The sequence below is a fragment of the Aquila chrysaetos genome, chromosome 10, assembly GCF_900496995.4.
Source record: "Aquila chrysaetos chrysaetos chromosome 10, bAquChr1.4, whole genome shotgun sequence".
NCBI lineage: Eukaryota > Metazoa > Chordata > Aves > Accipitriformes > Accipitridae > Aquila > Aquila chrysaetos.
In genome coordinates, this window is record NC_044013.1 from 17,619,366 (window position 1) to 17,633,163 (window position 13,798).

Consider the following 13,798-nt stretch of genomic DNA (forward strand, 5'->3'; position numbering starts at 1 on the left):
AAAAATTTACTACTAATAAGGAATGCTATCTTTGAAGATAGTTTTGCTGCTCTGATTATTCTTTTTCCCCCCTATGGTATTCTATTTTCATTTGTCTGACTTTTTTGTATTTGACATCTCAATCTTTTACTAATTCAGACCTTTGCTGCATTCTCTATAGCCATCTTTGTTTTAACTCAGGACCCATCACAGTTATTCAATTTACATCAGGTTATTTCTTTTAATTTTCTCTTTCATCTCATCCCTCTCGCATTCCTCTTTGTTGTCTTTTTTCTTTCCCTTTATTTCTAATATGATGTTTTTACTTAGTTTACCTACTTCTCATTTTCTTCCTATGTTATTGTGTCTTCACAGTGAAAGCAGTTGTTTTTCTTACATATATCCCTGGACAAATAACATATCAAGTGCCAATATCTCCTGCTGCCAGTTAAAGCTCTCACCCAGATGAACTTTAAACCACATGCCAGCTCTCAGTGCTGTTAACTGGAACTTCAAGGGGATTGTACCAGAAATCAGAACTGAATAACATCTCAAGAATAAGATTTTTAAATGACAGCAAAATTAGTGGAAAACAAGGCTCTAGGCTCCTCCCTTCTCAGCCAGAGTACTCAGCCAGAACGGGGAAGCCACAAGGTCTGCTGCAGAGATTTGAATCTATCTCCTCTGTGACAACTCTAACTACCAGGACACAGGGTATCTGTATGTGGGAACCTCTGAATCCATATCTGTAAACAGACCTGGATTTTTTAGAGGCAGAAAAAGCCTTAAACACCTGGCACCTCATGAGTACTATCAGAGGCAATAGCAGCTATGTGGCTGCATAACCCTTTCCCTTTCCTACCTCTTCATGTCGATCTCCCTTCTTCCCTTCCACAAATTTAATTTTCTCTTCTCTGAAAGAATTACATTTATTTAGTCAAGACTTCCATGTACACCATTGTTTCTGGACTCCTGATTATGCTGTCTTCCAGACTACCTCAACCAGTAATTTTGGCTGTCAGCTAGCAGCAAATTCCAAGTCAAGTTGTAAGACCTGGAACCCAGGGCTTCTTCCCAAGCAAAGGTGTAGAGCCTTTTAATGTATAATTAGCATCTGGACTTCACCATACTGTGACCTCATCCATCAAAAGCATCTCTCAGTTTCTTTGTGTCAGTTCTGCCTTGCCTTAAATGTATTTATCATTAAATCATTATCACAACATAAGCATAAATAGAAGAAATAATAGCCTCATATTCATATCCATTTATTTATTGATGAACTGTTATAACTCAGTTCTGAAAGAATTGAATTACATAATACATACTACAGATAATATATATTATTGTATAGAAAATAATATATAAAAATAAACAAAAGCAGTTTACTGCATATCACATATATTCAGAGTATAAACACCAAAAGCTAACTCTGGTAAGTAGAATGCAGGATACTTAAACACTAAGCAGAGTTACAAAGTTGATCTATTAAAAAACGGCAAAAGCTTTTATGGCAGTGGGCTTTTTAGCTAATTTTCCATAAACAAAGATATCTAATAGCATATTTTATTCAGATGGTTTACGTATCTCAGACATTCTGCTATGTTAATCTCTATTGAGACAGTGTAAGAATATATTTTCTACAAGCATTGGAAAAATGTTGTAGATATAGTATTGATCTCCAGAGAAAACTGAATAGCCTGCAAAACACCTATCAATATAATCTCTGTCAAACTAATGTTCATAGTTTATTTAACCATCCCTTTCTCTTTATTAGTATAATAAGGAAATTATTTATACTTTCCCCATCAGTTTCATCTGCCAGCTAGTTGGTGAATTTATTGCAAGTGACTAATGAGAATAATCTCCATATGGGTAATTCCCAAGTAAGAGATGAGAAACACTGGCATTCTCACTTCCCCGAGAGAAAATTGTTGTCCAGAAGAGGTGGTGGACTGTCTCCCCTACTTCTACCTCTCTGAACTGTAGGGAAAGTGAAAAGTTACTTTTTAAGATCATAGGATCCAAGGATGTGCAATAGCCCAAAAGCATTCACACCGACATCTCCTGCCATCCTCTGACTGTACTGTTTATGCAGGAGCTGCACTACAGATAACTGCCCAGGTTCCTGTTAACACAAAAGCTGGTAACACAACACAGATTCTGTATACAAAAGGAAGAAGGTGCAACACATGTCAAACTCGCAGAGCTCAAACAAGCCAGAGGTTACAGGCCACCACAGCAGGGACAAAGCAAAGCAGCAATAAACATTAGTGCAAGAAATAAAAGCAGGCCCAGGTCAGGACCAGCAAATTCTTGGAGAATTATACTCTGGTGTAGGCTTTTTTGTCCACTGCTTTCATACGGGAACAATTCATCTTCCCATATGAGGAATCTTGTTCCCACAAGAGGAAGCTAGATATACAATGAGTTTGGAAAGAGGAGTTAACCAACAACACTACGGTTTCTGGAAACACTGGTAGTCAAACCAAGGACACATAGGCCATTTACAGAGCTTTCTATGCTTTTAACTAGCCTTCCTCTGCATTGCACTCATTGACTGCTTGCTGCAGCCCACTCCATGATATGTCTATTTCCATGCCTGTCCTCCTCTTTCTCACCTCTATTCCTGTCTACTTTAGTCCTTCACCCTCTTTCTTTCAGTGCTCTTGTTGTTCTGAGCTAACATAGACTTTATTTACCATCATGCTTCCTGCTTATATGTTTCAACCCTTTTCCCAATCTGTATCTATCTTGACAAAATGCACTACTAGATATTAAAGGCTTAGAAGAATGCTCTGCTGATCAGTTAGGGATTAGCACCATCTTCTTACCTCCTCCAGCCTCCCCAGTTGCTAGGGGGAGTTACTAAAATACTCAAGTCAGTAACAAGGAAACAGATTACAAGAACAATATTTGGCCTATTTGGTGCATTTGTAAATTCACTGTGACTACCTTTGACATTAGCAAAATTGTAACAGCTACAATATGATTTCTGTCTCCATATATAACCTTATTCAAAACTCAGTGAAATCAATGTAAAAGTTCCCATGTACAGGCTGGCTTGGAACTAGACCTTGCAGTTTTGAGGATGAGACCATTGACATTATTATCATCAGCCCATTTTCATGTATGTTTATGTATAATAGGAAATTAGATTCTTAATATATTATTGGATTAAAATATAAAAATTATTAGATAAATTGGTTTTAAATTGCATAGAGAAAAATATTCCCACTAAAAAATAATCTAACTTGCAGCAAAACACAAACAAGACAATAATGAAGTATCCTTAGAGAACTGGCAATCCCATTCCTAATTCTATCCTGCTACTAATTCTTCGGCTACTACTGATGTGATGCCTGGAGTACAACTAGCTGTTTTTGTACAGATGATTGTTTCTAGCATATTATTCCAAATTATGACCCTGAGTAAAAGGACAGTCCGTCTATCTACCTGTACAGCATGCCCCAGAATTAGCTTGCAGAATGGAACGCAGTGTTCTGAGTCTTGTTGACTCAAGTTCTGTTCCTCTCCCCTTGGAAAGAAACACAGAAAGGAAAGTAGTGTCATAATTATTAGAAAATCACGATCCCTTAGGGAATGACATTTTGTTAGACATACACAAATAGCATCTGATCTTGCAGGAGTAAACTGAAGTAATCCCACAATGGCAATTAAATCGAAATATCATTTTATTGATTGCAGAATATAGTGCTTCTCAGCTTCTTAGTAAAATTGGAATCATTAATAAAAGTAAATGCTGCACTCTTCCTATGAATATAGAGCAATGAGAAGTGTGCTATATGAGCGAATTTGCTCCTGAACCAATTCACAGAGATGACATTTGTGTGCCAAAGAAGCTTTTTAAGTTAAAAAAAAAAACAACAACAACAACAACAAAAAAACCCGCACAGTTAATTGTAATTTGGTTTGACATGTATTTTTAATATTGGAACTCCATGTTTTATTTATGTTATAAAAATGTTTTCCACTTTATTCGTTTATTTTGCAGAGTGCATCTAACTTGGATAAAAATACAACCAAAGCTGAGAGTGCGTGGCTCTTCAGAATATGGTATGGCTTTGACCATAAGTATCCTTTTCTGTTATAAGCTATAGATGATAGTTGCATTACAAATGGCACCTTCAAAATATTTAAGAATCCAAAAATTATTATGCTTTTAAAAACAAAACATGTTAAAAAAACCCACGCTTTTGTCTTTAGTAAGGAGAAAAAAAATTTGTAAGTTCAAAGAAACAGGAAGTCTAGAGAAGCTGGGCAGTGCAGTGGTAGTACATTCCTGATTGAGGCTATGGGGAATGAGAACCACCTAAGAAGCTCTGCCCTACAGTAGTATAGAGACAATAGGTTTAAATAAATTAACCTTTTTAAATTCCAGGATAAAATTAATCCAATTATTAATCAGGGTGTAAAATCCGTGTTTGGGAAACCTGGAGGTTGGAAGACTGAAGCAGCCCAATGGCTGCTGCCTGCCCACATATTCCAAAAGCAGTAGCTACCCAACAGAAAGTAAAAACAAGACAACACTGGTTTACCCACACCTTCTACAAACAGAGAAAGATGCACCCATTGTGAAAATGTAGCTCCCAGGAATTCTCTGGAGCTCATACTTCCTATTCGCTGGATCCCTGAGCCTTTGTGCTTCTATTCACATTCCTACTGAGGCGTATATGGTAGAGATCTTGAATATGGGGGTCTGATGCTTTATTCTAGAAAGTCTGGTTTCCATGTCTTTTGCATTTCAAGAAAACATTTTAAGTTATTTTTTTAAAGTATTCTTAAAAAGAACATCCTCCCAAAGCCAAGGTAGAACATACACTCTTTAACACTCATGCTGTCACTAATGCCTGTGCAAAGATGGTAAAAGCTACCATTCTAATTTATTGCCATTTTAAACTGCCTTTGCAAAGGCTTTGCATAGCTATCAATGAGATCCCACAATAACAATCATGCCGTAAACCTTTAACAGAAATATATGATGAATATAAGAGAAGCCCGTCTGCTAATTTCCATGCATGCTGGCTCAGGAGCTGAACAGGCAAAGCTCTACCAGTAGTCTCCATTATTCAATAGCACATCTATTGGTCCATTACCCTGCAGTGCTGAGTAGAGATTAGCGTTAAGGCTACATGTATGTTTTTCTGATACCAGCTGCAGCAAACTAGGATGCAATATTTCAGCTGATAAAATGTAACTCTTTGGGAATACAGCTTCCTTAGAGAGTTCAAGTGAAGTTATCCTTCAAAGAGACTTTTGATGGAAAAAACGTCTTTTTGGTTAAAAATGAATGTATTGCCCTAATTCATCTACCAGAGCAGTTTTAAGGGCCAAAAAGCACTTAACATCAAAATGTTTCCCTAGGATAATTCTTCAAGAAAACTTAGAAATAGTAGGTGAATGCTGTACGAAGGGGAAAAATAATGTTTAAATGTTAATGCTAAGTACCAGCATAACTGGCTTTAACTACCATCCAGTCCCACTTCTTTTTCAGAAGGAATAGCCTATGGTTGTGATATATCTTAGAAACTCTAAGTCAGAAGGAACAGATGCGGGGTGGGGGGGGTGGAATTTGCTCTGAAGAAGAAAAAAAAAAAAGAGAGAAAAGGCAAAAAAATGTGGAAGGCAAGAACAGGACAGAGGCATGAGTTAAAAAAAGACATGAAAGAGACAACACGGGTAGAGCTAGAAAACAAGGGACAGAAGCTGGTATGAAAGAGTCAGACAACAGTACATGCAAAATAAAAGGACTGTAGAAGGCACCAGAAGCACCACTTCTCAGACATTATCTGTATGGTGGTGATCTTGAATATGGGTGCCTGATGCTTTATTCTAGAAAGTCTGGTTTCCATTTCTTTTGCATTTCAAGAAAACATTTTAAGTGAGTTTTAAAAATATTCTGAAAAAGAACAAATTTATTCATAAGTCAATCTCTCTTCCAGTCAAGTCATGATTTTTCTTTAGAATTCATATTTTCAGATATTATAGCCCTATATTCTAAAATATATTTTTATTTACAAATAATACTTCTACATTTTACTAATCCTGAAAATGTATGCCCCTATACCTGGACAGAATGATGGTTCGACCCACTAATGCTGTGACTCGCAGCTCCAAGCATTTCTTTGGTATGACTATTTCTGAAAGACATTGTTTTCAGGGAGAGAGAAATTACGCACCCAAACTTTCTTTTGCTTTTCCCTGCCTAACGTTACAAAGCTTTGCTGCTAAATTTAGAAGAAATTGCCACGTAGCACAGTATTTGTGCCCAATACAAGATTACATAGAGGATTATGATAAAGTTTTCAAAGAAAGGATACAGCAAAATAATAATCTATCTGGTTATATACTTCGAAAGCATACAAGACTTTGACATTTCTAGTTTGACATTTGCTCTTAGGCATTAACACAAATCTACCCACTCTTCTGGCAATAACATCTCTTATGCCTACTTATTTCACAAAGGAGAAGCAAGAGAGGAAGTATCACTGAGGAAATCAAAAAGTTGTGCTGTTCCTTGCTGTCCTTATGAATGATTTCCACTTAGTTCAGTGGTCTTAGGCAATGGTAACGTGCCATGCTAGGGTAGAACTATACAAAAAAAAAAAAAAAAAAAAAAAAAAAAAAAACCACAACCAAAAAACCCTGAAATTCTGTTTGAGAATCAAATTTTATTTTATTCTGAAAGAAACAGTAGGAGCCTGATGAATTCAATAAGGGTTGTTTTCTTTAAGCAATTATCTTTGAATCAGGTCTTGACACCTAAGAAAAACATACCATTCTCTAAATTCTAGGCTAAGAAATGTTAATATTGGAATAATAAAAATTATAGATCAGATCATATAAGTACTTAGAGGTATCCTCTTGGATTTGCATCTCAATAATTTAAACAAGGAAAATGCAAAATAAAATACTTGGTATCTGACAGTGGGTAAATTCCAGTGAATTTATTTCAATTTCTTTGTTTTTATAGCTCACAATGCATTACTGCATTGAAGCTGTAATATCCTACTTAAGGCTACTGGAAAAGTGAGGGAATAAACAAAGGTATTTCAAGAATTTATCGGGGAAAAAAACCAAGATCTATAATCCAGCACTAATATACATGGCTTTATAACTGTAATAATATATGGCTTTATATTGTTGTTTGTATTTTTTCGAGGCAGATGTAGCCAAGTTTAGCTAACAACTAGTAAGTAGGTGGAAATTTCATCCTGCAATGGCAAGAACCTGTGCATATAAGGGCAGAGCTCAAACAAACGGTGAGCAAAGTTGTCCCTTTCCACCACATCCCACAACAAAAGTATAGCTTTGCTCCCAGCTGGTAGCAATTTGCTTTTAACTCTTCTCAGTTCCCAAAGGCTTCACTTGCTTAATCCAGCAAATATCTCTGGGTTTGCCTGCCTAGTCCCAAGACATTGTGTTCCTGACTAGAGCTAGAATTCCTCCTCTACATAGGTCTGTATTCCAAGTTACAATCTACCACTAAAAATGAAGGTAAAATTAATACAATAGAAGTATCTTGCAAACAATCTTCACCTGTTTAACACATTCCTGGTTTAACATGATCTTACACAAGGCTTTTTGTCCACTAAGGCTTCTTTCTCTCTCTTCACATAATTCTCACTTCCTCATGTGGGGGCATTTTTTCTCTCACTGGCTGTTCTGTAGCATTAGTCAGGAAGATGACTACACTGTTATCCTGGCTTCTCATACTGTATACTGAGAGGAGAAGGAAGGATTTAGGATTGCTGCACTAAAACACAAAAGTGCAAAAATAACTGAACTAAAGTTGAAAAAAAGAGAGCATAATGTATGGGCTAAAATGTTTCCATCCATAAATACTCACCATCTTCAAAAGGAGAAGCCTACATTATGTTGCAGGATATGTACTTTAATGGTACACACTGAAAATAGCATTGAGAAAAAAAATAGTTACTGCGTAACAGGAAAACATATGCAATATTACAATAGAAGAAAGCAAGAAGGGAAGGAAGAGGGACAAAGACTTCAAATGCAAGGTAAGTTTCTTTGAATACTTAATAAGTGTTAAATTGCAAGACACAGGCCTTGGGCCCACCTGCAGCCAAGTCTAATTTTCCGGCAATGGAGTAAGGATAAGATTGCAAGTGATGTGGTCCTCCAAGACTAAACGACATGACCAGAGCACCAATGCTGCCTATTTCTGGCACACATGAGGGTGAGAGGGAGCAAGAGAGATATGATGATTGTTGTTAGCTGGCTAGTATGGGTATTATAAGTATTGCAATGACAGGTCTGCTGCATCCTTGATACTGCTCCAAGCTACCAAATAGCAATGTAGCTGTCTAACTTGCACAGAGCTTTTCTTTTCGAGCAGCTCACTTGCACACTGCCACAAATAGAGTCGTAGGAGGAGAGGTTTTTACTTCTTTAGAGATCTCTTATCAATCTGATGAACTAACATTCAGTTACACTGAATAGAAGCAGGAGTCTTGGACAGAGTGAGCAACTTCTCCATAAAGCGACTTATAAAAGTGTTTCTACTTGAACTGCAGTTATCCATCATTCAGATGCATTCCTTTCAGTTTAAAAAAAAAAAGGTTGTGTCCTTTGCACTTACCTGAAATCAATCAGCCAAAAGGAATTGCATTATTTGTAGACTTCAAAAGTTTATCCTCCTTAACTTATCAGGGCACCTATCGTTTTATTTCTCCTGTGCTTTGTACACGGGTAAAACAGAGATAATGGCTGCCTATGAAGTAAGATAAGTACTATTCTGTGCCTGTGAGAAAATAGAAAAGCTACTAAAAGCAAAAGCACATTCCAGGATGAACTGACGATCAAAGAAAGATTCAGCATTTTGTGGTCTTCAGCTGAATTTTCCTTATGTGATGACTTGCCACTCTCGTATCAGAGACAGACATCTTTGGAAGGAAAAGACAAGAGGCTGTAAGCTTGCACGTGCACGCTGTTTTCTTCTCCCTGCTAGAGAATTAAAAGTTTCTTAATTACTAATATTCTGATTTGGTATTCTTTATCAGTTCAGTCACAACAGCAAAATAGCACAGTGTCCTAGTTTTGGACCAGAACTTCATTTTGCTAAACAGTTTTCAAACAGAAAAAAAGTCAGTCTTATCTCAGAGTCTAATTATGAATCAAAGAAGCATTGGATAATGCAATGTATGCAAATTCAGGTACCACAAACAGTAATGGAGAACTGGCTAGCGGGAAAGGTAGCCATCATAGCACAGATATGCCAATAGAGCACAAAAATCAGTTTTGCAGCTGTTACAAGCAGATTGTAATAAAAACTGAAAGCAGAAATCTTAGTAAATGAATTATAGTGCATATCATAACATGAACAAGACACAAGAGCAGCTGACTATATCATGAGATGTTCTCAAACACTGCAAACTTGAGCAGTACAGGGTCCACAGAAGGCATTTTATAATTAGCAACAATTGCCTGAACTTGATTCAAAAGCCATTCCAACAACACATTTTCAAGGACACGATCTAGAAAAACTCATTGTTCTTTTTACAGCACAGATAATCAGTATACCTGATTTGGTGCTATTTCCTGACCCTTTCCAAGGACGCAAGAGTGTTGAAACTCCGCAAATTAACCTAATAAATAAACATAGCTAACGATTAACCAGAATAATAAGTGACCTCAGTTCGTCCTCCATTCACAGAAATAATCCTGGATAAATAATTCTTAAACAATTCCATGCTGAATATGCAAGTAAAATCATTCTCATTTGTAAAGTTTCTCTCATGTCAATTCTTTTAAAATCTCATTCATGTCCGGGTATTTTTACAAGAAAAGATAACTAAACATGATTTAAATCACAAGTATGAATACAAAGTTAAATACAAGCATTAAATGAAAAATCTCTAGTTCTTTTCCAATATTTCACATATGATCCTTTTCACCCTTCCTTTACATAAAGACATATGTAAAGATTATTTATGATAGTGTCTTGATATTTTTATTGCAAACTAGAAGTCTTTGAACCCACTGTTTCCCCACCATGATCCTGAAGGAAGAAGGGAAATGCAGGAATTTTGGTTCCACAAAGTATGATAATCAAAAAGAGATGAAGTCTGAAATCTTTACTATTTATATTTTTCATCCAGACGCTAATATTCAGCACGTTGCAGAAAGGTCTATTTAAATGTTTAAAACAAAAAAAAAAAAAAGGCAAAAAAAAAAAAAAAGAAGTTAGGAAGGAAAGGAACTGACAAAGGAAGACACTAGAAAATTGGATTCTTTTTCATAATCTAATTTTATCTCTTCTGGCTATGTAAAATAATACAGAAACTAAGTCATTCTGGAAGAGGACTTTTTTTTGCCAAAGGTTTTACTTTAGTGGTAGCAAAGCCGTTATATCAAATTTCTTGATTTCTCTAAAGCCTTCATAGTAGTATGCAGTGCTTTTGCCTTTAAAGGAAGATATAGAGACACACATGGGGGAAACTATGGGATTTAAAAAAAAAAAAAAAAAGCAGTGTTCAGAATAATGGTTAAACAGTGCAGGCATGGGACAAGTGGAGAAGGAGAGCATGTCATTATTGTTGCAATCTGAGAAAAGGGGAAGTGCTTTAATATGAAAAGAGATTCACAGTAAAGTCCAAAAATAAAAAAAAAAAAAAAAAAACAAACCACAGTGTTTTGTAAGCTGTTATTGAATCCTTGTTGTCATCCATCGGAGACGTGCTGGGCCAGGTTCTATTTTCTGTTCTTTGCACTGAACAGTCATTGATTTTTGTAAGAGTTTTGCACGGCATCTAAGGCAGAACCTGGCCTACAGCTTATTCTAGACAACTCAGCATAGAATCTCACCAGCTTTTCTATTTAACATCCTAGTTCATTTTATGTAGCATACCTTTTCTTTGTGCTGTTCAAGGGGTTCTCTCAATTTCTGTTAACAAGAACTACAACTGAATATAAAGACTGTTTCACAGACCTCAGTGGCCCCAATATAAGTATGTGGGTCTTCATGCAGCTATGTCACTTTCTTTCATGTAAAAATATATTAAAATGCATTAAAATCTGCAGTAGCTAGAAACTACAATCCTCATCCCACAAGGAGTTCTAAAATTGAAAAATAAAATTGTTCATAGAAGAAATATAACATTTTAATCTTTCCAGTACAAAACAACTCCAAAGCTCATTTTAAAACTCAATTTTTTTTTTTTTTTTTAAATAGTATTTCTGAAATGTTTCTGAGGCTTATCAACTGCATAGGAGCCTAGAAGCCCACCAAGTAGGTCAGAAAGTTGACAAAAATTAGAGAAGTCAAACTGGAGCCTCTGGAGCCCTAAGAAAACTGGCTTTTGCAGGTCTTTCAGCAGAGGCTGTTAATGTGCCTTCCACATGGTTTGCCAGAGCCAGGGAGTAAAGGGGAAGGGGGCAGGAAACAGGTAAAGCTTCTGTCTACAACGCTGCTGAAAGTGACTTTTTTTATTTCGGCAAGCCTGCACTTTAGACACAAAAATAACACATCTGAAAATTTTTGACTGGGTACGACTAATTTCCTTCAGTATATTTTAGCTGCTAGCATTCATTAAAGCAGCCCCTTTCTCTGCAAAGCACCACTACGTGCTTCATCACTGCCTGTGGGTGAGTGGTCAGACCCACTGACCTGAGGAAGCTCTGCAATACACCCAAGAGCTGAAATATCCATGCCATTCCTCCCAGATTTATCAAGAGCCATTTCTGAAGCTATTCAGCAGACCAGTGGAATCCTACAAGTACCACCAAGAGCACATAGCACTCCATACAACCAAGGCCTCAGTCAGACAATCCAGCTTACAGAACTGTTTTCATTTTTTTCTCTTAATTTCAGCTGTATGAAGCCACCATATACAGCTATAGCATGTTAAAACTAGACAGCATCAAGATTTACACTTTAGCACAAGAGAAATTCATCACGTATGCTACCAAGACAGAACTAAGTACAGAGGATTCCTCTTATAAGCCTATTTTATACAGAGGTGCTATATTAATAGCTGTTGACTAAGAGCCAAATGTTCCAGCATGAACAAAAGACACAACTAGAAAAATTGCTACATTTAAAGAAACACCTTCCAGTTCTGCAGCTTACTTCTACCTGCATAACTGTCTGTTACAGTACCTGTCAAATCAAAACACAGAAGTTGAAGAAGTTGATCTAAAGCCTAGTGAAGTAAATGGACTCAGTTTATTGATCTCAACAAATTATAGCTCAAGCCATCTTAGCATCTAATTCTGCTGATAAGTATTAATCATTATTGTGTGGCAATTTTTTATTTTGCTTTATTTTTTTCTCCTCTTCTTATTTTTTTGTTACAGCATATTGTAATCTTAATGTACAAAGAAGCAGAAGTCTACTCTTGTATTAGTCCACTCAAGCAAGAAATTATAGTTTGTTGGCTGACAATACTTAACAGCACCCAGGAGACCCAAGTATGATATAAGAGTACCGGAAGCCTGTAACACAGGTTTAATCAAGCATAACTTATAACCTTCTTTCAAGTCTCTTACTATTTCATTTACAGCCCTGTATGTGCAAAAAGTTACTTTGCATTACATCTAAAATGTTTTTAAATGTTCTTCTGCATGTACATCTTTCACTGTTGCCTTTCCAGTCACTTAGCACATATCGGAATGCTTGGACGTGCATGCAGCATATGCTGCATATATAATACCACCTATAAATGGCACTTCTTTTACAGCAGCAATTGTCACAGCAAGATACTGCTAATTATAACATCACCTAAGCAAGAAACTGGTAATGCTTCCTCGTAAGGGTCTGTTATTAATGTTAAATTACAGTGGTATTCCTGTAAAAGCTGTGAAACTAAAGGAATTCAGTGTGATTAAGGTTATTACCAGGAATGCCAAAGGGCACATTAATGATTTTCCATTAGAAAGTATTCTTGAATTGAACTCTTTTACAGAAAGCTAATATCTGGATGCGAAACCCTTAAAGTTACTGACACGTCCCTGTGCCTTCAGTGAGTATGGATGAGGCCCTCAATACAGATCTTATTTGGAAGCTTAGTCTGTAGATTGGCATTCTTCCCATTTTAGGTGGTTGCTCTGGAAGAAGCACTATTGGTATCCTTAGTTTGTGTTGGCTATAATAGTTTTGAGTTGAGTTAAACTGCTTTAGCACACCCTAACACAGAACCACCAATAAGGCTGAGGCAAATGTGCAAACGCATGAGGGGAAAAAAAAATTGTTTGCCTCTAATTTTAAGAGCTCTCTGGCAATCAGTGATTCAAAATAATGCAATTCTTGGCAGCAGAGAAACTCAAGAGCCATTTTCTATTTTCTGATATTGAAATAGGTGCCTGATTCACTAGAACATGTGCATCATCACACATTCAAATATATTGTGAATCATCCAATCTTAGTACCAGTTCTTAATTCAGCACTTCTTCTCAAGGGAATGCTAAAGGAAGGTGGAGAGGATAAATCAGAAGAATCAAAGTACTGATTCAGGGCTGACTACAAGTTTGCATGAAGTATTGCAGCAGATCATCACATCCTATGAGCTCAGTTTAACTATTGTTAGAGGATGCAAAAGTACGGAACAGGGGAAACAAAGGCTGCCTTTCATCTTACGCTATACTACAAGCTTCAGGTACAATGGAAGTCAGATTATAGTGCCCATAGGAACATAGTCTCTTAATTCAGATGCCTAAAAAATCAGCAAAGCACCTCTGAAAATCAAGGCTGTAGCCTTTTATTTTTCATAAATATAGACCTAGAACTCAGGAACCTCTTGATTTCTGTAGGTTCAAGTCATCCTAACAGTTTTTTTCTGTA

General features: G+C 36.5%; 1 protein-coding gene across 1 annotated transcript in view; it reads left to right on the forward strand.

Moving 5' to 3' along the window:
- The window catches only part of SLC9A9 (solute carrier family 9 member A9), a 222,127-nt gene that overhangs the window by 157,748 nt on the left and 50,581 nt on the right, over nt 1-13,798 (forward strand). Inside the window, exon 14 of the mRNA XM_030028894.2 lies at nt 3,992-4,071. Within this exon, the coding sequence (XP_029884754.1) occupies nt 3,992-4,071 (80 nt within the window). The remainder of the gene's footprint in view (nt 1-3,991; nt 4,072-13,798) is intronic.